The sequence below is a fragment of the Hesperophylax consimilis genome, chromosome 30, assembly GCF_061612785.1.
Source record: "Hesperophylax consimilis isolate HC1 chromosome 30, BYU_Hcon_1.0, whole genome shotgun sequence".
In the NCBI taxonomy this organism is placed as follows: domain Eukaryota; kingdom Metazoa; phylum Arthropoda; class Insecta; order Trichoptera; family Limnephilidae; genus Hesperophylax; species Hesperophylax consimilis.
The window spans coordinates 13,444,214-13,466,660 of record NC_142865.1 but is presented as its reverse complement, the minus strand read 5'-3'; the positions used below and the strand labels follow the sequence as shown (position 1 = coordinate 13,466,660).

The following is a 22,447-nucleotide window of genomic DNA, read 5'->3' as shown; positions in this document are numbered from 1 at the left end:
TTTAATGACTTTATATCACTTTTTAGAGGTGTGTCGAATAGTCACTGTGTTGAGTAATCATGGAACCATAGGCATTAAAATCGCTTGACAAACGGAGTCTAGAAACGTTCGATTTCAAGCACAAAACTGGTTTTTATTTATTTTGTAAATAATTTTATAAGAAAGCAAAAAAAGTTAATCAAGTGAAACTGTCACAGATAATCTTAGCTATAATACTGTATTTTTTAAAGTTGTTTCCTTTACGCGTTCATACATTTCTATTGAAAAAATAATTTTTTTAGTAGTTTACATTAATATTTTTTATTAAGTATTTATTTTTATTTTTTTATTCTACTCAAGCGAAATGATAGGACAACCTTCAATTTATCTGAAGCATATATTTGGTATTCGTAATGTAGGTAGGTAGGTACACCAATTCGTTAAAAAAGATTAATCAAAATAGTGATTTAAATTTAGCACTAAGCTTCGCCTAAGTATCATGATGTCGACCGGTCGGTGGCCGAGTTGACATTGCGCTTGGGTCCCACTCAGGCGTAGTGTGTTCAATTCCTCGGCTGGCTAAGTCCTCCATCACAACACAAGCAACATTTTCAGTTTACTGTGGTGGTAGTAGGAGATTTTCAAATATTGTCAGGTTATTCGTAACCCGGGAATGTTTGTCTTTCTTTATAAAAAAAAAAATAATATATGTAGTAATACGTGTTCATGAAAATCGAACGCAGATTGTCATGAACGGATGTTCTTATAAATCCAAATATTTCATCATTGCCTTGATAATACATCATGCTCCTGCCTGTTAACCACAGCTACCTCAATAGTTATATCAAATTATTATTTTTTTTTGGTAAACTTATGTTTAAGACAAGATTTTTATGCATAGAACAAAGGGTAACAATTATTTTACAAGCAATAATTATTGGCCTGAAACACTCATCCACATTGAAAAATCTCCTGATAAAAGATACATGACGCCAACGGGACCGTTGATCAACTCTATGCATAGAACAAAGGGTAACAATTATTTTACAAGCAATAATTGTTAGTTATATCAAATTTTTATTTATTTTTTTTTATAGTGAATACCTCACAAGAGTCCCAACTGCTCCCGTCTGGAGCCAGTGAGACTATGGCATTCCCAATTGGAGGATGTTGTGAGGCTGAAGGTAAGTGGGGAAGGGAAAGAGGAAGGTGGGGAAGTACCTGGCTATTCAGATCTAGTCACTAAACACGGCTAAAGCCATTTGGAGCAACGTTTCAATTCTGAATGGTGGTCTTACACCAGGGCGATACTGGTAGTATCTTCCACTCTGGAACGTGCCGCAAATATACTATATATTATTTTAATTAATTAATTGTGAAATAACACAAATTAATCAAATAAAATTTATTTGCGCACGCCGGGTTCGAACCCGCGACCTTCGGAATGGCAGTCCAATGCGTTACCACTGGACTATGCCGGCCGTCGAATTACATCGAATATTGATTACAGTTCACAATAAAAACAAAGTGATTGGCGTAAATCCTCGTATTGGGACTCCAAAAACTTGCACACAGGATTTTCGAAAACATTCATTCACACCTGTTTGTTTTTCTCTTTCCAGAATTTGAAAAGGTTTTTTACTAAAGTTTACTTACATCTTTTCTTACTAGATTCTTTATATTTTGCATGCGCACAATATCCACCCTCTTATAACCAAATTCCCAATCAGTTTATTGTTGAATACCGCCCTTTACGACCCACCGAACCTTTCGCGTGTATTAAAATCCTGCTTATCTTATTTCTCTCGTATTTAACCCCTGAAGTTTCTGATATTTTGCAATGTATTTCTCTTGAATAAAATTCATTAGATTGCCATAAATTCGCTGTTTTTTAACGCAGAAAGACTCTTACGGATTTTATTATTACAAAGTGCCTCTTTTCATTTTATGTTAAAAAATATTAAAATTGCAAATCTTGACCAATATTTTTCGAATGTAAAATGTTTTTTTCATAGAGTTATTTTTAATTTTTCGGCAGCTTCCAAGGTAATCTTTAATATGTTAAAGCGTTCTCTTTTTCTAACATTGTTTAAATAATATATCTCACCGTAAATAGCATGTTTAATTACTATGAACAGACATCGATTTGTTTAACACGAACCCGACTAAATTCATAACATTCTTGAAAAAATTACATTTGTTGAATATGTCAGAAAACTTATTATTTTATTGATATTTTTTTCATCGCATTTCCTTCTTTTTCCTGTTATACTGTCAGTTTGAATTGAATGAAGTGTGTTTTAATAAGAGCATAATTCAATAACAGCAGCTTGAATTGAATGACATCTCTTTCTCTCATTGTTATTATCGATACCCATTTCATGTTTACATCCTATTTCTATAAAATATTACAAAAAACACTTTGTTTACCTTTAAGTGGTTGTAATTTATCAAAACTGTCTGTACTATATTGTTAGGTTTTTTTTTTTAACTAGTCCAAAATTTTTAATGTCGTTATTTTATTGGTCCAATGTTGTAAACATTTCTAACACTGTCAATGAATGTATGAAGACTGTTATATCATAAAGAATATAAAATTGAAACAAAATGAGATGAACAAGTCCGGATCAGGCTGGAAGAAATATCTCATAAAAAGACTAAGGGTGTTTGTTGTCTGGGAGAAATATCTCCCAAAATTGCTCTAGGGGTTAAAATATGTGCTTATTTTTTCTTGTTTTATTTTTCGGCACGTTCCCAATACCCAGCGGTCGCCCGTTGAATAATGCAGTGTTTTCAAGAACTTTATACTACTTTCTTTCCTTCCCTCTCGTGTGCCTACTGAAATCTCCTCGCACTTCTGCTACCCGGAGCAACAGATTGCCGCCGTATACGGAAACGATACTCTAATGGACCACGTAAAGCTTTGTTTTTAGATATTAGAGGTCCACGCATTTGGAAAACACTTAGTTGGGATCCCTAGGTTCACGGGGGTGGAATATTTTGTGCTTGGAGTGAATTTTTAAATAAAATTTATTGTTGAACATTGCGGATAAACGCTGTTTTTGCTCAGAGGTACGTATAATGTCAGCCGATGTGTTTGTGTGATTTTTTTTTCAGTTTATTACCGGTAGATCGGCGCTTATCGAAATATAATTTTTACATTTTCACACAAAAAAGGAAACGATCATATTAGTATTATTTTTATGCAACAATTATTAGCCTTGTATGATCGTATGAGAAATGTGGAGATCCGCAAAGATTGGAAGGCTGATGTAAGCGTAATTTGTAAGAACAAGAAAGGGACACTCATATGGTTTGGGCGTTTAGAGCGAATGAGCGAAGAAAGGAGTGTAAGGAGAATATACGATGCAAATGTGAAAGGTAGCAGAAGCTAGGGACGAGGAAAACATGGCACGACCAAATGAATCAGATACTAGAGTCGGGCCATGTCAAGAGTCAGAATAATAGAAGAGTATGAATTTGAATGAGGCAAGGAGTGTGTTCCAAGACCGAGTTGATTGACGGTCTGTCCTCTCCTCCCACCCCTGCAGGGAAACGGCGTGATGGTTAGTTAGTTAGTTTTATTTTTATTTTTTTTTATTTGGTACAATATTTTTTACATTTTAAGTTTTCCAGTAATGTAGGCCTCACTGGGTGGCTTGCCCGTGCTGAGGCCTTCATTTTATTTTATTTATGTATTTATTTTTAGTTATTTTTTTAAATAGTTAGGTACATTTTTGTATGGCACATGAAATAAAATATATATATATATATAAAATTAAAACAGATCATTGAAGTCCTCCTCACTAGGAGATCCTGTGCTGAGGGGGACTATATATGTTAGTATACGTTTTCAGCAACTAAGATGATGTTTTAAATATATTAGCTAGTTCTTCTTCCGATATTTCCTTAAGCCAAGATTTGATGTCCAATGTAGTTATTTTTCGTTTTCCTTTGTTTGATGTTGAGAGGGAGTTTATTATATAATTTTATTGCTAAAAATTCAGAGTTTCTTTGTCTAATATAATACTTTTTTAATATGAAAATATAATCTACATAATACATTTAAAATTAAAAATACATAATACATAAAAATATATTTAAAATTAAAAAAATAATACATTGAAAATAATCTTGTGGGTTTGTGAGTGATGTGTGTTTGATTGGTTTTGTGTGTTACGTGTAGGTTTTCTTTTTATTTTATGCTATGACATTTTGGTAATATTGTCTTTTTTGTTCTTTAATCCATTTTGTAATTTTGTGTGTGAATTTATTTTTATTTTCCTCAATTTTAATTTCAAATCTTACACTGTTGAAAGCTTTTATAGCATGGTATTGGTAGTGTCTTTGTCCAAAGCTTGAATTTATTGTCGGAGTTTTTATGTTTTCTTTGTACGATAGTCTAACTGGTCTGTTTGTGTTATTTTGTGTATGTTGAAATTTATTTTTTTTGTCAAAAATGTAGTTAAGTAGTGTTTTAACGTATAATTGGCCTAACGTATAGTTATCCTGAAACAATGTTTAAATAATCTCCGTAGTGTCGTTTGATGAAGAACTTCCCTCTATCGATTCAGGGTATCTTGCGGTTGCTCTTATAAACCAATATTTCAAATGTTTTCTTGTCAAAGCTTGGTCTAGTGTCTAGTTTTCCACGCCATAAACCTTAACAGGACTGCAGAAATTCATAAGGGGACCAACAAGACAAAATTACGTCGTGAATTTTCCAAGCTCTTTGTGTGCTTTAAAATGCGGGAAGGGTTTAAAGGTTGCGGACATTTTATGATACGGCTGCCATTTTAAGGACAGTGGACACAACTAACACTGGGTTTGATGTTATTATTATTTTTCCTAATTTCTTCCTACGCGCAAATGTACCTCTATGGATATCTTTTGAAATGGGTTGGGTCGAATAATTTCGTGTTATGTGTAACTGGGTGGCTACTATGATTTGATTTTAAAGTTCATAAAATTTTTGAAAAAATAAAATCAACCTTTCTTAGATAAAATTTTGTGGAAACAAATAAACATTAACATTAGAGCTGAATGAATTGATGCACTACGCTGATACGTCTCTTTTAGTTACAGTTTAAAAATTGCCTTTGGGTGGTGAAAAAGCTGTAACACTTAATAATATAATAAAACAAACGCTGCAGCCAATTCCCCCATTTCTCGCATCCTTCAAACATTCAACTCAATTCAAACAAGCACAAATACTGATATATTTTTTGATTCTCTCCAGAAAAATTCTCTATTCAAGAAAAACTTTTTTAGCACACTGAATTCCCACACATAACACACACATCCACATGCACACGTACACACACACACACACACACTCACACCTCTCTCCTTCCCTAACTTACTTACTAACTTAACTTAAGGCGATGCCATACGTAGTAATGTAAAATCACGTGTTTTTGTTTTGAAACTTTGGTCGCCTAGAAATGTTTCAGATGCTTTAATTAAATACTGCAAGTAAAATAATACATCTTGGCCTTTGAAATGATCAAGTATTTTTATAAGCCCAGAAAAAAATAATGTATAAGGCCTAAGAAAACTGCTTTAAAGTTCAAAATCTCCTACTTACAAACCCATTTTCGGTTATGATTTTATTGTATAGTGTGGCAAATTAAGTTATTTATAAAATGATCGAAAAAAAATTTAATATTTATGCCTGAACATCCACAAAATAAAACAAAAGGTACTTTTTGGCCATGTTTTTTTCTTGCATAAATCAAAACAGGCGGATTGTGTTAAGCGAGAATTTAAACCTTATCGCCATCTACGTAAGGGTTGTTATTGATAGCACCTCAATTTAAAATATTACACGACGTAGTCCATCGCCTTAAGTAAAATATATAGTATACCACATATGTATATATGCTAACGACATGTCATTAGTACTAATTATTGTATTAACTTGTATAACTTTGTAACTATTTTCCTCTATGTAATTATGTACTGTTTGTTTCTGCAATTAAAATAAAATATACATTCGCAGATAAATTAATTTATAATACATAATCTCAAATAAGTTCTCTGTTTTTACAATTTGACAATGCTTTCGTATGGCGGAACAGCTGTCGAGCCTAAGAATGTAAATATCCAACAGAGCTTCAACAATTGACGCAATGTGCTGGGTCTTGGTTGAATACCTTGCTACTGGTGCGAGTATAGTTCAGCAGAACCGGGCTTGCAGCCGGCACATTGATTGTCCTGGTGATAGCCAACCTCTTATAGGAAAGACCACCAGTTTTAATTAAAACATTTTTTAGAATCATTTTAGTAAAATCTGTTTCCATGCCAATTGTTCAAAGTTTTCGCACCGTAAAAACGCTTTAAATAAGCTTACCCGTCGCTTTTTCCTCAAAAATCTACCAGGAGTAAATAAAATTGTAAGAGAGCAGAGTTTGTATGGTAATGTGGTTGGTAAGTACACTCGGAGGCCGTATTGGGAACGAACTTATCCGAGTCGCAAGGTCGATCCGACACCAATAAATGCGGATTTATTCGCGTGTTCTCTCCCCTATCGAATACCGAATTGCTAAAAGAGTGTGTTTTATTGTAAGGCTTTATATTTTATTACATTATATGAATGTGGTGGATGGTTTTACCCTTTACGTTTTAGGGGTGGTTCGCTAAACCTGAAGTATGGATTATAGAAATTTATGGGATGTATCTGTGCCGTTTTGTAGAGGTGCCTATTGAATTGGTCGATTCTTTCTACGGCTTAAGTTATTATTACAGACACACCCCATCTCAACTTCTTCCCCTTGTCCTGTTCAAGTCGGAGAACCATCGCTTCGACATGGCGCCACCGAGTTAACTAACTAACTAACACGCTGGAGTAGGCAGAGAAGACCCAGACTGCCAAACAACTCGGTCTTGACACACACTCCTTGCCTCATTCACTCCATATATACTCTTTTGTTATTCTGACTATTGACATTGCCCGATTGAAGTGTTTGGTGCCATGTTTTCCCCGGGCGTCCACCCCTTTATTCATTAATTCGCTCTACATGCCCAAAGCATCTAAACGTCCCTTTCTTAATCTTACTCATTGCGCTTGCATCAGTCCTGCTTTATTTGCGAATCTCCGAATTTCTCACACGATTATACATAGCTTTATACGCCTCAGGGATCCAATTTCCACAGCATCCAATCTACTTTCATCCTTCCGGTACCTGGAGTACCCGGAAAACTCCACATCATCCCCAGTGCTGAACACATCCTCAAGTCCAGTCTCCATCAACGCGGTGTCGAACCGACTTTACCGCCTCGACCATTCCACTGTCGTCATCGCCACTTACACCTGATATTATCGTCATCGGTCCGGAGTCATCTCACAACCTTCGCTACTGACTCACTCAAATAAACGCTGTGACATCACAACCTTCCTCTTTCATTTTCTCACTGCCAAATCCCCAAAAGTATAATACATTTTCATAAAAACAGTCAACCTCATTCAGAATAACTTTCTTAGTAAAAAATAAATATATTCCCGACTTTAGTAGACGGTGTACATCATTGTTCGTGATGGAACGAATTATGTTTGTACTTTGAAATGAATAAAGCATTCGTTTGTATTGAATTATCGAACTGATTTTACGCCCAATTTTCCCGTCTAGCCTAAAGTCAGCAGAGATCACATTTGATGTGGTGAAGGTACCACTCAAATTTATTGTACTCGATTCCTACTCATATTCCAAAGCCCTTAATATTGCTTTTAAATTTCTTTTTTTTATACTTCACCTCAAAAATAATTCGTTTTAAATTATGCAGGGAATTATTGTTTTTTTTTTCCTTTCTTTCCGTTGAACAATAGTTTTATTAATGTTGCGAGCGACCGCTGAACGCTGTTGTAGATAAATGTCGGGAGTTTTTACAAAGGAATCTTTAAAATGCTTAGAACTGTGTAGTGCCGTAAAAATTCGCACCTTTGTCGAACAATTTTTTGCCACAAATTGCCACCTTTATCACCTGTCGTTGCCGCAAAATTTCTCACCCTATACAAGACAGTATAACCTCACATAAAGTTCATAAAATAAAGCAAGACCTGTACGAAATAAAAGGTTTTTTGAACTGGCGCAATAAAAGGCCCAATTGCCCTTTGCTACCTAGACTAGACTATGGCATTCGTAATTTCGGTAACATAATAAAGTTGGACGGATAGGAGACGACTGAGATTATGTTTGTTAAGATTGACGTTTTGATTCTGAATGCTGGTCAGTCACAAGGACGATACTGAGATTATTTACAATACGGAACGAGATGGTATCCGGAAAATATTAGTGCAGGCGGGAAAGTATGAAATCTACATCACCTACATGGTAATTTTTTTTTTCTTTTTTCGTCAAATAAAGATTCAAAAAACTTTTGGAGCAGTCTCTACGCTTTGACACATTTCAAAATATATTAAAAGGCTGGTGGTAACCGCCTAGCGACTGATTTAAAAAAAAACCTAAAAGCCACTTTTAACTTCGCAATCGATTTACTCGAAAACGATGATCAAATTTAAAAAATATATATAAACCACAAAATCGACTCCAAATGTGATGTGAATTCTCCAGTTTTGTACCACTCGTTTCCGGACAACGTGTATATATGTAAGTACATGATTACAAACTTAATTACTTGATCGAACCTTATTAAACCGGGTTTCGAACCAAGGATACGTAAAATGACGTCTGAAATATCTGTAAAATTCTCCCGTATCGCTGTGAATGAATCGATGTCGGTGGCGAGGTCTCCATTAGGTGTCAGTCTGTATCTTGTTAAAAATATTACACATTATTTTAATGCCGGTATACCTACCTCATTTATATTGCAGTTTACGTCCGCTGTAAAGTAGATAAAAATTGCCGTAAAACGAATGTCGCCTCCGTAAAGCAAATGACAACCTTTTTCAATTTCCACTACGTTTACAACCCTTGGACCCTGTTTATTCTCATTTATTCATGTAATAACCCCGGGTCCGTAATGCGGGTGCAATAGTAAAAATAACATATTATAAATGATGCAGTTTATTGGCGACCCTGAATTTATCTGCTTATGCCTATGTATTATAGGTACTTTCTTAAATAAGTTAACCCTGCATTATTGAGGTGACAAATTCCTACGCTGTTGGTGAGGTGGGTTTTAAGAAACCCAATAACTTATTTCTATTTTAAAAGGAAATTTTGTTAATATTATTAGGATACTAGCTGTGCCCCGCCACGCGAGGCGTCTGTTTGTGCAGGTAGAGAAATAATATCGCGTGTTGCTTTTACGCACAACAGATTTGCTCTATTTCAAAAATAGCATGTTTTATTCCTCTCACGGGTGACATCTAAACTAACTAACCTCCACGCCGTTTCGCCGCAGGTGTAGGCAGAGAGGACGGACCGCCAAACAAATCGGTCTTGGCACACACTTCACATTCATACATCGTCTCGTACATACTCTTCTATTATTCTGACTCTTGACATGGCCCGACTCGAGTATCTGATTCACTTGGTCGTGCCATCTCTTCCTCGGGCGTCCCCGACTTCTGCTACCATTCGCATTTGCATCATATATCCTTTCTTCGCTCATTCGCTCTTCATGCCCAAACCATCTAAGAGCCCCTTTCTTAATCTTATTCATTACGCTTACATCAGCCTTGCACTCTTTGTGGATCTCCACATTTCTCACATCATACATGGTTTTACCACACATACGCCTCAGGGATTTTATTTCAACAGCATTCAATCTACTTTCATCCTTTCTCGGCCAGTTTCATGCCTCACTTCCGTACATCAGGGTAGGTACCAGCACTCCATTGTGGACTGCTAACATCGCTTCTCTGGACAATTTTTTGTTAGCGCCAACTGCGTTCAGTTATTCATTAATGGAGACATCTATAATATTTAATAATATTTGGCTAATTTATATAGCGCCGTTTTCGTGAGAAATCGCCTCAAGGGCGCTATATAATATATATATATATAAAAACACAGGCGTATTCGAATGCAAATATTGCGTCAAAATTTCAAAACAATCGTTGACGAATTTTTGGAGACTTAAAAATTTGAACTAACGAACATTTAACAATTTTATTTATATGGAAATTATTATATATTAGTTACAGTTTTAAATATTAGGTACAATTTTTTTTTTCTTATTTGCTACAGTATTCATACAACATTCAAACAATCTCGGAGATATTTAAAAAATATATTTTGATCGCACACTAACGTGGAGTAAAGAAACTAATGTAAGGTTTAAGGTACTGAGTAAGGTTGTCGACTAGCAATCCGGAGGTAGCGGGTTCAAATTCTGGCGTGCGCTAGTAAATTTTATTTGATGAATTTGTGTTATTTCATAATGTATTAATTTAAAAAAATGTACAGTATAGCACGTCCGGAGTGGAAGATACTCTCAGTATCGCTCTGGTGTAAGACTGCCATTTTGAATTGAAACGTTGTAGAAATGGCTATTGCCTTGTTTAGTGTCCAGATCTGAATATCCAGGTGCTTTCCAGGTATCCCTACCTTCTTCACCATTTCCTTCCCCTCTTCACTACCTTCAGCCCAATGGAGGATGCCGCAGTCTCTCTGACTACAGACGGTTGCGAGCAGTTGGGACTATAAATAAAAATACAGTGTGTGGCAAGCCTACGCACGACGGAAGTGAAACTTTTAGTATTCTTCTCTCTCTCTTTTCATTTCATTCTCTCTTTTTTCATTCTTATCCGAATCTCGCCAATATGTTAAACAATCCTATCATGCTATTACAACAACAATACTATTTTGTGAGATATTTATCCACTCTTCTTGGTTATGTTTACCTTACGTTAATGTCATCACCGTGTGAATCAGTCTCTCTTCTTCTTTGGTGATTTTCAGGGGATATTTCCTCTTGTGCCACGAATGTTTTTCTCACTTCTATCTCGTCACTACTCATTTTTGACACTAAAACTCTGTTCCAAATCGAATAAACCACAATCAATTACGTATTTCACTCGTATTACACTCATCGCGCAGTACACGAAGCAAGCAGCTGATGCCTGGCGTGGCGTCGTTGGCTAGAGAGAGAGGAAAAGAGAGAAGAGAGAGAGAGAGAACGTTCGTCAGTGGCTCCCTCACCTCAGTAAGCGACTACGGTGAGAGAGCGACAGTGAACGGTGAGCGGTGGTGGGGGTCCCGTACCCCCACGACCAAATGATCACGGTTTTTCGTGACGGTCATGAGTCGGTTTTACTCCGGTCCTCGAAAATGCATGACGCGCGTAAAGAAGTTTAACTTCAAAAGTTTACTGCTTATGACCGGATTACACGAAGACAGTACCTAATATTAAAAAAAAAACTAAATTTTTTACATAATTTTAAAGGGAATTTTCTTTTCTGAACTCGAATAACAAGTTCGAAACATGTTGTCTGCAAGCAATGCATCTAAATGCTTACCGTGTTCGCATCAATATTCGCCGCGATACCTATAATTTGTCACGTTATATTGTAATAAATTACATTTTAAAATGCTTTTAACGAACTCCTCTCGCCCTTTGAATTGGATATTAACAATCGAATTCTCGTAATAATGTTTTGTCCCCGAATTAGGTAAGGGTATCTTATAATGCGAGGGTGAGCGCAGCACTCACGCCTAATGGGTGTGGAAAAGGGCTGGCCAGCCTACGGCCCGCGGTCCTCCCAAGAGAAGATTAACTACCTGGCAATCTTTTTCACGTTGATCTATTGAATATAGCGCATTTTCCAATTTGTTTGAACTTGAAAATGTCCAAGGGAAAAATGATCATGCACGCCAATTTCCTGATAAATTATTAGTTATTCACAATATATCGAAAACATGTGTTCTTTTCCTAATAAATATCACGACGGAATGCGACAATGTCAATATAAATATTTGCATGAAAAACATCCGCTTTTAACAGATATTTTTTAACAATTCATTCGTTAAAGGCCTACAATCCCGTTTTTAACACGAAAACGAATAATTTGACCAGATTTTTAATAAATTATCTGTATTTTACATCAATAAGTTTTCTCTGTGTATTTTTAATTTGATTCGATATACCTAAGGCAGAAATAGCTGTTTAAATGTCATTTGCCAGAGGTCAAGAGTTTTTGCACGCAAATTAACGCACAAATGGATTTTCGGCTTTATAATCAACAGGATAATTTAAAAAAATGTACTTATTTTATAAGTTTTCTATTTATTTGCTGCTATTCTTTTCTGTCAATAACAAAAAACAAATTGAGTGAGTGACGCAATTCCTACAGAAACTTAGATAAATCTACTGATAAAAATCTACAGTTCTACCAAAATTCGTTGAATCTTCCCATAGACATTCAAATTGATAAAACAGCGCGGGGGCGGTGTAACCGTCTCCGTCTTCTGCGATTTTTGAATAAATGAATCTGACAGTATATAGGCAACTCGCGTTGTAATGTCACTTTACAGCCATCGAAAATAAAATCTGCTTACGAATTTATTAATAAAAGTAGATTTATTATAGTTGAAATTTTTTATTTAAACACTGTTTTTACGGGTTGTTTTTTTATTATTTTTGCTTTCAGCTGTTTAGATTGAGTAACATCACTTTCTCTTATTGCTTTCATTGATACCCATTCCGTGATTAAATGTACTTTAGAAATATTTACAAAAAATCACCCTTAATCTTGAGTAGGTTGCAATTTATTAGAACTGTTTATATTATATAGTTTTTATTTATTTATTTATTTTAGTCTTAAACTGAAGTTATTTTATTGATCAATGATATAAAAATTCCATACACTAACGCAAATTAATAAAAAATACAATAAAATCGTTATTTTTTCTATTTTTTTTCTTTGAATTCTATACATTTCTTTTTTCTTCTCATTTCCTTATTAATATGTACAAAAAATGATTAAATTTCTATCACGTAGAAACAGGCTCATCACGAGGTCGTGATATGGTTTATACGGTTCCATGATAACTCAACACAGTGACAATTCAACACGCTTTTAAAAAGTGATATAAAGTGATTAGAAATGATGAAAATTTTTTTTTAACCTTACCTTATCTAACCTACTTAACCCAGTTAATAAAGTAACTTTTTAAAGATGTGATGAATTATCATTGTGATGATTTATCCGGTCACCGGTTTATACAACAAAAAGTGTATGTGTGTATTTTTGGTAAGTACAAAAATAGATAAAAATAAAGAAATATAAATTAAAGTTAAAATGTTTCCTCATCCCTGTTTCAAAAGTTAAGGTGACACATAATTTAAACGCGATCGAACTAGAAGTAAGTTCATTAAATGATCGTAGTCGGGACGCCGCACATTTTTCACTCGTCGTTGTTGGCTGAAGACAAATATATTATGTACTGTAGACTCGTCGGGTTGGGGTACATTATCACTTTACAAAAGCAATTTAAGATGCAGATAAGAATTGGCAAGCTGCGTGGCAAAGTGGTGAGAACTTTGACTCTGGCCTTTGAACTTTGACCCCGCATTCAGAATTTTTACCGTCTTTACCATACTTCCCTTGAACACCGAGGATGTGTTTTTCACAAAATTTGAACAATTCACCAAATTTCATAAAGTCTTATTTTATTTTATTTTTATTTATTATTACACATTACAAAATGATAGTAAATTTATAATACATTATTACCAGTGAGTTTACAAAACTCATTTCGGGAAAAACAACATTAGATTAAAGATAAGACAAGATAAATACATTAAAATAAATAAACGCAGAAGCTATTTTGGAGTTCCAAATAATAAAACTGCTGAGGAAAAAGCTTTTAAGAGCTTTTGCCAATGTTTTTTGTCCGTTGCCGGAAATTTTAGATTGCTAAGTAATGCATTGTATTGCTTCTGTGCAATTTATTGTAAGGAGTTAATTCCAAATTTAGTCGTGCAAGTAAATGATTTTCAAGTTCTGCGAAAGTTCTATTCAAGTTCTGTTATTATTTCAGTTTAACTGAAGCAACTATGATATAATAATAGAACTCAATAGAACCTTAACAGAACTTGTAAATCAACTAGAAATTTGAAGAATTGTTCAAATTCCGTGAAAAAACCCGTTTTAAGTTTTTAAACTCAAATCAATTATGTATGAATACGTACTATTTCATTTCTATGCTTTGTGGTATTCTCAGATTCGCCGACAACATCAAAGTAAATAGTGCTGCGTGCACGTCGATTGCTTGCCGTAATGTGTAGACGAACGATTGAAGATAACATCGGTCATGCTCGTCAATATAACGTCGTCGATCGATCTACGGTACGCGTGGCACTATTTCCAGCCTAAATACCAGTCAGTGTCTACTTTGACGTGAAATCGGTCAGATGCATAAAACAATTTGTGTAAACAGACTTGCCGCGTTATTGATGCTAAGGGTATAAATTACCTCAATCAAATATTTTAAAAACATTCAAAGACATCTTGAAGATTAACTTCTCAGTTGAATATTTAATTGAAACTGATACTTGGAGGAAAAAAATGTAACCGACTGTAAGGTTCTGGCGAAAAAAAAGAGAAAAGTCACCCCCCAGGACTCGTCTACTACAGCCATATCCAAAAGGGGAATATAATAATCTTAATAAATGAGATTTTCTAGTGCTCAAGGACCCATAAACACAAATTACAGATCTCCTTGGAAATGAAGACGAGAAGATGAACAAATTTATAACGAGATTACATACCTGCAAAATCATTGAAAACTTTTCGTCATTGAAAGTTTGGAATTTAATTTAATTTTAAGATTTAAATATTCCAATACTTGAGAAATATGGGAGGACAAGGAATAGAGAGAAGAGAGACTTAGTGAGTTGAGAGAGAAATAGTCGTGTTTTTTTAAATTTAAATATATTTATTAATATTAAGGAAGTTTGAGGAGCTTTGAGGATGTTAAATTTAAGGAGAGGAAAGAGTAACTACAGGGTTTTCCAATAAGAGGTGTTATTTTGATATTCAATCGTAAAAGATCAATGGTTTCGTTGCTTGTGTGGCACGTAGCGCCGTCTTGTTGAAAGTAAACGTTGTCTAGATCAATACCATCCAATTCCGGCCATAAAAAATCATTAATCATCTCTCGATAGCGCAACTGTTGCTCCAGCCTCATTTTCGAAAAAGTAAGGTCCAATGACTCCGCCGGACCATAAACCGCACCAAACAGTTACATGTTGAGGATAGAGAGGCTTTTCAACAATAACTCTTGGGTTTTCCGAGCCCCAGATGCGACAATTTTGCTTGTTGACGAAGCCACCGAGGTGGAAATGGGCCTCATCACTCAAGATGATTTGCATTTGATTCACTTAAGTGAATTTTAATAATTTCAATGCGTTGTTGAAGCGTGTATCGTTCTATTTTTATTAATGGCGTAGTTTCTGCTTGTCAAATATCAAAAAATGACAGCTTCAAAGTAACATCTACCGAAATACCGGGCTATTCAAAATAACACCTCTTATTGGAAAACCCTGTGTATTATATTAAGTAGGATAACAAAAATATAGCTGGTCGTTTATGGGTCGTAAATTTGACCCAAAGCGATCGTTTGGTCAAATATCAAACGCAGCACCTGGTGTCAAAAGCATTAACAAAGCTATACAGAGATCCAGCTAAAACAAATCTAAATCTCAGCCATTTTTAGTAAATAATTGTGGGTCAGTCGGCGAACCTGAGAATATCACAAAGCGTAGAAATGAACTAGTGCGAGAAATTGAAATAAGGCGACGTAGCATAGTGTCTTAATGCACCCGACCGGCATTTATTTTTCTCGAAGATGACGGCCTCCCTGGTCGAGGGGTAAGGCTCTCGACTAGCAAACGGGAGGTCGCGGGTTCAAATCCCGGCATGCGCAAAAAATTTTTTTTTATTAATTTGTGTTGTTACACAAATTACTAATTTAAAATAATATATATGCGGCAGGTTCCAGAGTTGATGATACTCTCAGTATCGCCCTGGTGTAAGACCACCATTCCGAATTGAAACGTTGCTTGAAAAGGCTTTAGACGTGTTTGGTGACCAGTTCTGAATAGCCTGGTACTTTCCCACCTTCCTCTTGCCCATCTCCTTCCCCTCCACGCTACATTCGGCCTCGCAACGTACTACGATTACTACTACATACTACTCATAGGCTAATAATTATTGTTCATAATAATTTGTTGATCATATGTTTTTTTCAATAAGACCAACAACGTCATTTTGCTTCCCCATTTTCCTTGAATTTAGTGAGACCTCGTAAGCTTTCTGAAGGCGAAGCTTTATGCTCAATCACTATTTTCGATTAATCTTAATAACAAATTGGTTTATATTATGAATACCAAAAAAATATGCTTTAGATAACTCAAAATATGTTAACTCTTCTTCCATCCACAAGCTAAGGCTTTTAATGGAAGACCAGTAAAATTATAATATAAAAAATGTAACTAACTAAAAAAAAAATAATAAAAAAAAAATAATAATAATAAATTGAAGCTTCATCAATAAAAAAATTAAAATGTAATGTTTGAAAACGTAAAAAAAATAGCTTTAAAAAATACAATATCAAAGCTAAGATTATCTGTCACAGTTTCCCTTGATTAACTTTTTTGCTTTCTTATAAAATTGTTTACAAAATAAAATTAAAACCCCTTTTGTGCTGTAGCTTCCTCTTAAGTAAACTCTTCTACCACAAAGCGATGGAAGCTACATCTGAAATTACTTGTCGTAAAAAAACATTTTTGATATAGAGTATTTTGTGGCCATAAAGCAATTGAGCCCCTCAAACATGATACCAATTCAATGAAATATCGACGACCCGCACCCATTCGCCACAGAGCTCGTTTTTATCAAATGCCCGCTTTCCTCTCGAATGATATATGTCCTTTCTTTGGTCAAAAATTGATATAAGTGTAATGTATGGTATTTTTTAACCCATGTACAGCACACCACTCCTAGAATACTATCGGCGATGTAAAGGCAAAAAGGAGTATCCCAAATTCATAAAATTTTACAAAATGTCCCAACTACATCCAACCGTCTGGAGCCAGTGAGATTGTGGCATATCAAATTATGGTATGTTGTGAGGCTTAAGGTAGTGTGAAGGGAAGGAGACGGGGAAGAGAAATACCTGGCTATACAGATCTGGTCACCAAACACGGATTCCAATACACAAAGTCATTTCGAGCAATTTCGACTCGTAATTGTGGTCATTCACCAGGGCGATACTTATAGTTAACAAATTATTGTAAGCAATAAGCAAGGCCCGCATTAACAAATCCCTTCCCACAGCCCCTACCTTATTCCGCCTCACAACGCCGCCCAACCGGGTGGTGACATAGTTCCCCTGTCTGTACACTGCACAGGCAGGGACGCTCTTGTGAGGTGTCACATAAAAACAAGCAGACGTAGCTCAGTGGTCTCAGAGCACCTGACCGGACATCAGACGGCGCGGGTTCAAATCCGGTCGGCGGCATTTATTTTTACTCGGGAGATATTTTCAATTTGTGTGGATATTTCAAGCGACTAATTATTGCTTATAATTATTTGTTATCCTTTGTGCTATGCATAAAAAACCTTTTCTTATAAACATTAGTTTATCATTAAAAAATAACGATACTAATAGTATTACTCTTATATTATTTCTCTTCCCCCTATTCTTCCCTTCCTTACTACCTTCAGTCTCACATCATACCCTACTTGGATATGCCATAGTCTCACTGGCTCCAGACGATTGTGCTGTACCTACCTTTTTTCATACGTTTGAATTATTCCCTTTTATCATTTGACCGTCAGCTTAACATGTACATGAGGGTGGCTGGTTTTTCAGTCGTTTATTATTCCCTTATCGTAACCGCACAGGGGCCCGCTCTACACGACGTTACTTTGCTGGCCTCTGGGTAAGCCATACTCCACTATGTGGTACACTGCAGGGGTTCCCAACCCCGTGCCCGCGGTCACCATCGCGCCCGCGGAACGATCCGTATGTGCCCGCCACTATTCGACAGTGAAATAATTTTTTCAAAAACATTTATTAAAAATGTCAGTTATTTTTATTTATTTGTTAGAGTTTTAATTTTTTGAGTGCCTAGGTTTATCAAATACGTTCGTATGTTTGCGATATTGTATATATGAGTGGTTCCTTTGCTGACAGTACTTGTCGCAATCTGTCTAGCGGCGAGCCAGACAGCACTCTTCACGCTAGCCTGGAACGGAGAGTTCTATTTGCACATCACTCCTTGTACACGCAGAAAACCCAAAGTGAACGAACGCCACGAACTGAGCCGATGAACGCCGAAGGCGCCAAAACACATGGTATACCACTCTGCCAGCTCTGTCTGTCAGTGAAAGCAATAAGCATGGCCCCGACAGCCAAACTGACAGCCAAACGATCATCGGCTCACTTCGGGTTTTCGGCATGTACAAGGAGTGATGTGCAAATAGCATTCCCCGCCTGGAACCGCGTTGTTTTCATTTTGATTGCGATTGCTGCCCCGAATTTGTCGATTAAAAATAGGTGGTGCCCGCCACCCTACCGATATTTTAGAATGTGCTCTATAGTACAAAAAGGTTGGGAACCTCTGTGGTACAGTATAATCTTATGTGTGTTACTGCGTTTTGTGGGTTTTGCTCAGATTTTGTTCTTTAAGGGAATTATTTCAAAGAACCTTTCAAATTTTTTGCATTATCTCCTCATGGTGTTGAGGAAAATAATTTCCCTCATGGCCTTTGTAATCCTTAGGGATGGTGTGTGGATTGTCTTTTTAAGAAACAGTGGGAGAGGAAGTTCTGGGACGAAAACTTATATGAGGGCTGGGGGTCATTCAGTCAATCGGACGTACAAATCCATCCATCTCACTGCAATGCATTACTTGGTTGGCAGACGCATCTGCTGCCAAGACCTGGACAAACCCGACCTCGTGAACTCGGAAACCCCTTCTAAGTTACCTAAGTGACCTTTCACCGGCGCAATATTAAAATTGTCTACCACTTTATCATCAAGTGTCCTCCGCATTATTTTATTGTTCTTGTATTTAAAAACATTTAACTTGCAATCTAATTTTTATGTTTATTTCTCTTTTCTTACAGGTGAGTGTTCATGCAGTCTATCTTTTCCGAAATTGCACGTGAATATTTGATGGAGTTCAAAGGTTGTATACTAAAATTTATTTCTTGAATCAGTGATTACGTAGCATAAAAATTTGTGCCTTTTAAAGTCTATCTCGGTATGTTGAGTTGTGCGAGTCTTCTACTTCTTCATAAACTTGTGTACTTCAAATATTGTATTTTTTCTTACTTATAAACCATAATAGCGCTACTCCCAAATTCATACATGAGAAATAATTTAATTTTATTTTATTTTAATTTTATTAACTTAATTGCATTGGGGAGTTTTGTTTAAAAAAAACCTGACTAACTAGCCTTAAACTTTCTGTGTTTTTTTAATGTTTTGTAATATGTACAAGTACAGGGTTTTCCAATTAGAGGTGTTATTTTGAATAGCCCGCTATTTCGGTAGATTTTACTTTTGAAGCTGTCATTTTTTGACATCTGACAAGTAGAAACTACGCCTTTAATAAAAATGGAACGATACACCCTTCAACAATGCATTGAAATTATTAAAATTCACTTGAGTGAATCGAATGCAAATCATCTTGAGTTATGATGCCCATTTCCACCTCGGTGGCTTCGTCAACAAGCAAAATTGTCGCATCTGGGGCTCGGAAAACCCAAGAGACATTGTTGAAAAGCCTCTCTATCCTCAACGTGTGACTGTTTGGTGCGGTTTATGGTCCGACGGAGTCATTGGACCTTAATTTTTTGAAAATGAGGCTGGAGCAACAGTTACGGTGAATGGATTGCGCTATCGAGAGATGATTAATGATTTTTTATGGCCGGAATTGGATGGTATTGATGTGGACAACGTTTAATTTCAACAAGACGGCGCTACGTGCCACACAAGCAACGAAACCATTGATCTTTTACGATTGAATATCAAAATAACAACTCTTATTGGAAAACCCTGTATATTAAATTTATAAAAAACCTTCTGGAGTCAAGCTTTGGACATAGGCATCTTCCAAAAGTGTCCAGTTTTGTACACTTTTGCAACTGAGTAGTTGGGTACAGTCCAGCGGGTCACATGATACGCTCTTAGTCTCGTTCGAGTTGCACGGTAACATGTGAGACAGAGCGCGTATCACGTGATTCCATCGCGACGTGTAGCAGTGTGAACGCAAAACGACATGAATATTTGACTCCAAATGTACTAAAGAATTGATGGGTTGAAATCCTTTGGGTACGTGCTGTTACAATCTGTAAAACTACGTTAATTATTGTGTCTAGTCTGGTAGTCGATAATCATGAAAAACTTCATACAAAAATATTTATGTGAATAAAGAAAAAAAAACTGAAATTCCTACTATTAAATTGGCTTTTAATTCAATTTCTTTATCAATTCAATTTCGCTGTTAACAAAGAGCCAATAAATTGCAAAGTTTTTCAATACATTCCGATGAACAATAACGAAGTAAACCGATAATAATATTTCTTAACTTTATCCGTCGCTGACAAAAATCCAATTTATAATATCGGCATTTTTTCATCTCCTCGCCAACAATGCGAGAAAGAATTTTTGACAATCGCGACAAAGACTAGGTAACTTAATCAAGAACTTGAAATAGTAGGTGTCCAATAGGGCCCATATTAGAAGTGCGAACATCGATGTGTCGATTCTAGGATGTTTCAAATCAATATCGTTGTTGGGAAACATCGAATCTTCACTTGTGGAGAAATGTGTAGAATGGACGCTTAGTTTAATGCTAAGATAAACTTTTGTGAATTATTTGGATGATTCAAAAGGTTTTTGAAGCGTTGAATTAATTGACTAGCTATGCAATGCTTATTTACATTATTGTCTGTTGCCGTTAAAGGTATTCTAGAATATTTTTAGTAATTCTATAAAGAAGTTCTACATTATTTTTCACCCAGTGTAGTTTTTCGTTTCAATCCTTTGATTCTTGTATAGGTTTTCAAATCATTAAGAAGAATTGAAAAAATAAAACCACGAACCGTTCTGATTCTGCGTTTATTATGTTTCTTATTGTGTTACATATTGTGTTTATATGATGGTATTTTGTAGTATAAACATATGAGATCTTTGGTCAAATATAATATAATAAATTCAAAAACATTGATTACTGAGAAACTGCTGAAATAAGTAGCTAAAATCATTGTGTCTGTGGAAAATATTATCTATTAGTTATCTAAAAACAAAAAATATACAAAACTTGACGACTAACTTTATATAACTAACCGTCTGAAATAAACATTAAATAACCTATTGAATTCTGAAATATACCTGAATTTTTTCATTGATTTCGGACAACGATGGTGACAACATATTTGTAGTATCAAACATCGACTATAATTTAGTAGCAACCCTAGTTCGTATGCCCAAACCAACCCTTTGTGGAAACTTTGGGTGTGCTTCCGTTTCAAGGAGACTTTTACGGAATAATATACACCGTCAAAGCCTTTTTTGCATCCTTTTTCGCCACCGGTTGAAATTAATGATTAAAGCATTTGCTAATTTTCCCTTTGACAAAGATTTTGTTCGCTTTTTGACGGGGACGAATTTTTCACAGTTTTTAATTAAATTTCGGGTCTCTTAAAGTTATTTTTATATTCCGTATATTTACATTTCGAGTCTGAAAATTTTCTAATATTGTTTTGTTTTTATAAAGCTCTCGTTTTGAATTATAATACTCATGCTTATTTTATCATTGCTTGTAGAGAAAGAAAAGGAAAAAAAAATGGAAGACGGAAAAATAATAATGTAATTTTATGTAAGAGTTTTGCAACTTTTGTTAATGCTTTGTTAGAAATATTTGAATTCATTTTTATTTCTTCATAATGCAAAGGTTTTTCTGGGTAAATTTTCCTCCAACCACGTAGAGATTTCCCATGGTGAATTCTCTTCAATATTTATCTGGTACTAAAAGATAATGAAATTCTGTAGTTAGTGTTTGCTTTCTTTCATTTGTGTTGAATTAAGAATTTCTCCAACTCGCTAATAATGTCAAAGTTGCAAGCTTTGTAAAATATATTATTACTAGTGTACTTATGTCTTTCTCGGGCGCCTCCGTCTTCTTTCACCATTCACTACTTTATACCACAATGTTACTGTTAAAAAACTACATTACATCGACTTTAATTCTACTCCGTATCTCATTGCAGTGCAGAGATATTGCGTTAAGTATTCCTCGGGCGTCCCCGACTTCTTCTACGATTTAAACATCTCTAAACACTCCTGGCACTAATAAGAACAAACTTTGAAATTTTTTTTTATATATTAATATTAGAAACCAGTTAGAATTTAACTCAACCATTTGTAATGTATTTTTCAATATACAGAAGTTGTCCTTCCACAGACCGCCCTCTATGTAGAGAAGTTAAAGTTTGTGGATGGATGTATTTTTGGATGAGAATTCTTAAAAAAAATAAAATTTTCAT

The 22,447-nt window shown here is 35.4% G+C and overlaps 1 protein-coding gene and 1 long non-coding RNA gene across 3 annotated transcripts in view; both read left to right on the top strand.

The window, feature by feature from the left end:
• The window catches only part of LOC149409664 (uncharacterized), a 52,191-nt gene extending 44,896 nt beyond the window's left edge, over positions 1-7,295 (top strand). The window contains exon 3 of the mRNA XM_089649435.1: positions 7,118-7,295. Within this exon, the coding sequence (XP_089505561.1) occupies positions 7,118-7,295 (178 nt within the window). The remainder of the gene's footprint in view (positions 1-7,117) is intronic.
• The window catches only part of LOC149409661 (uncharacterized), a 463,199-nt gene that overhangs the window by 280,267 nt on the left and 160,485 nt on the right, over positions 1-22,447 (top strand). The window lies entirely within an intron of this gene.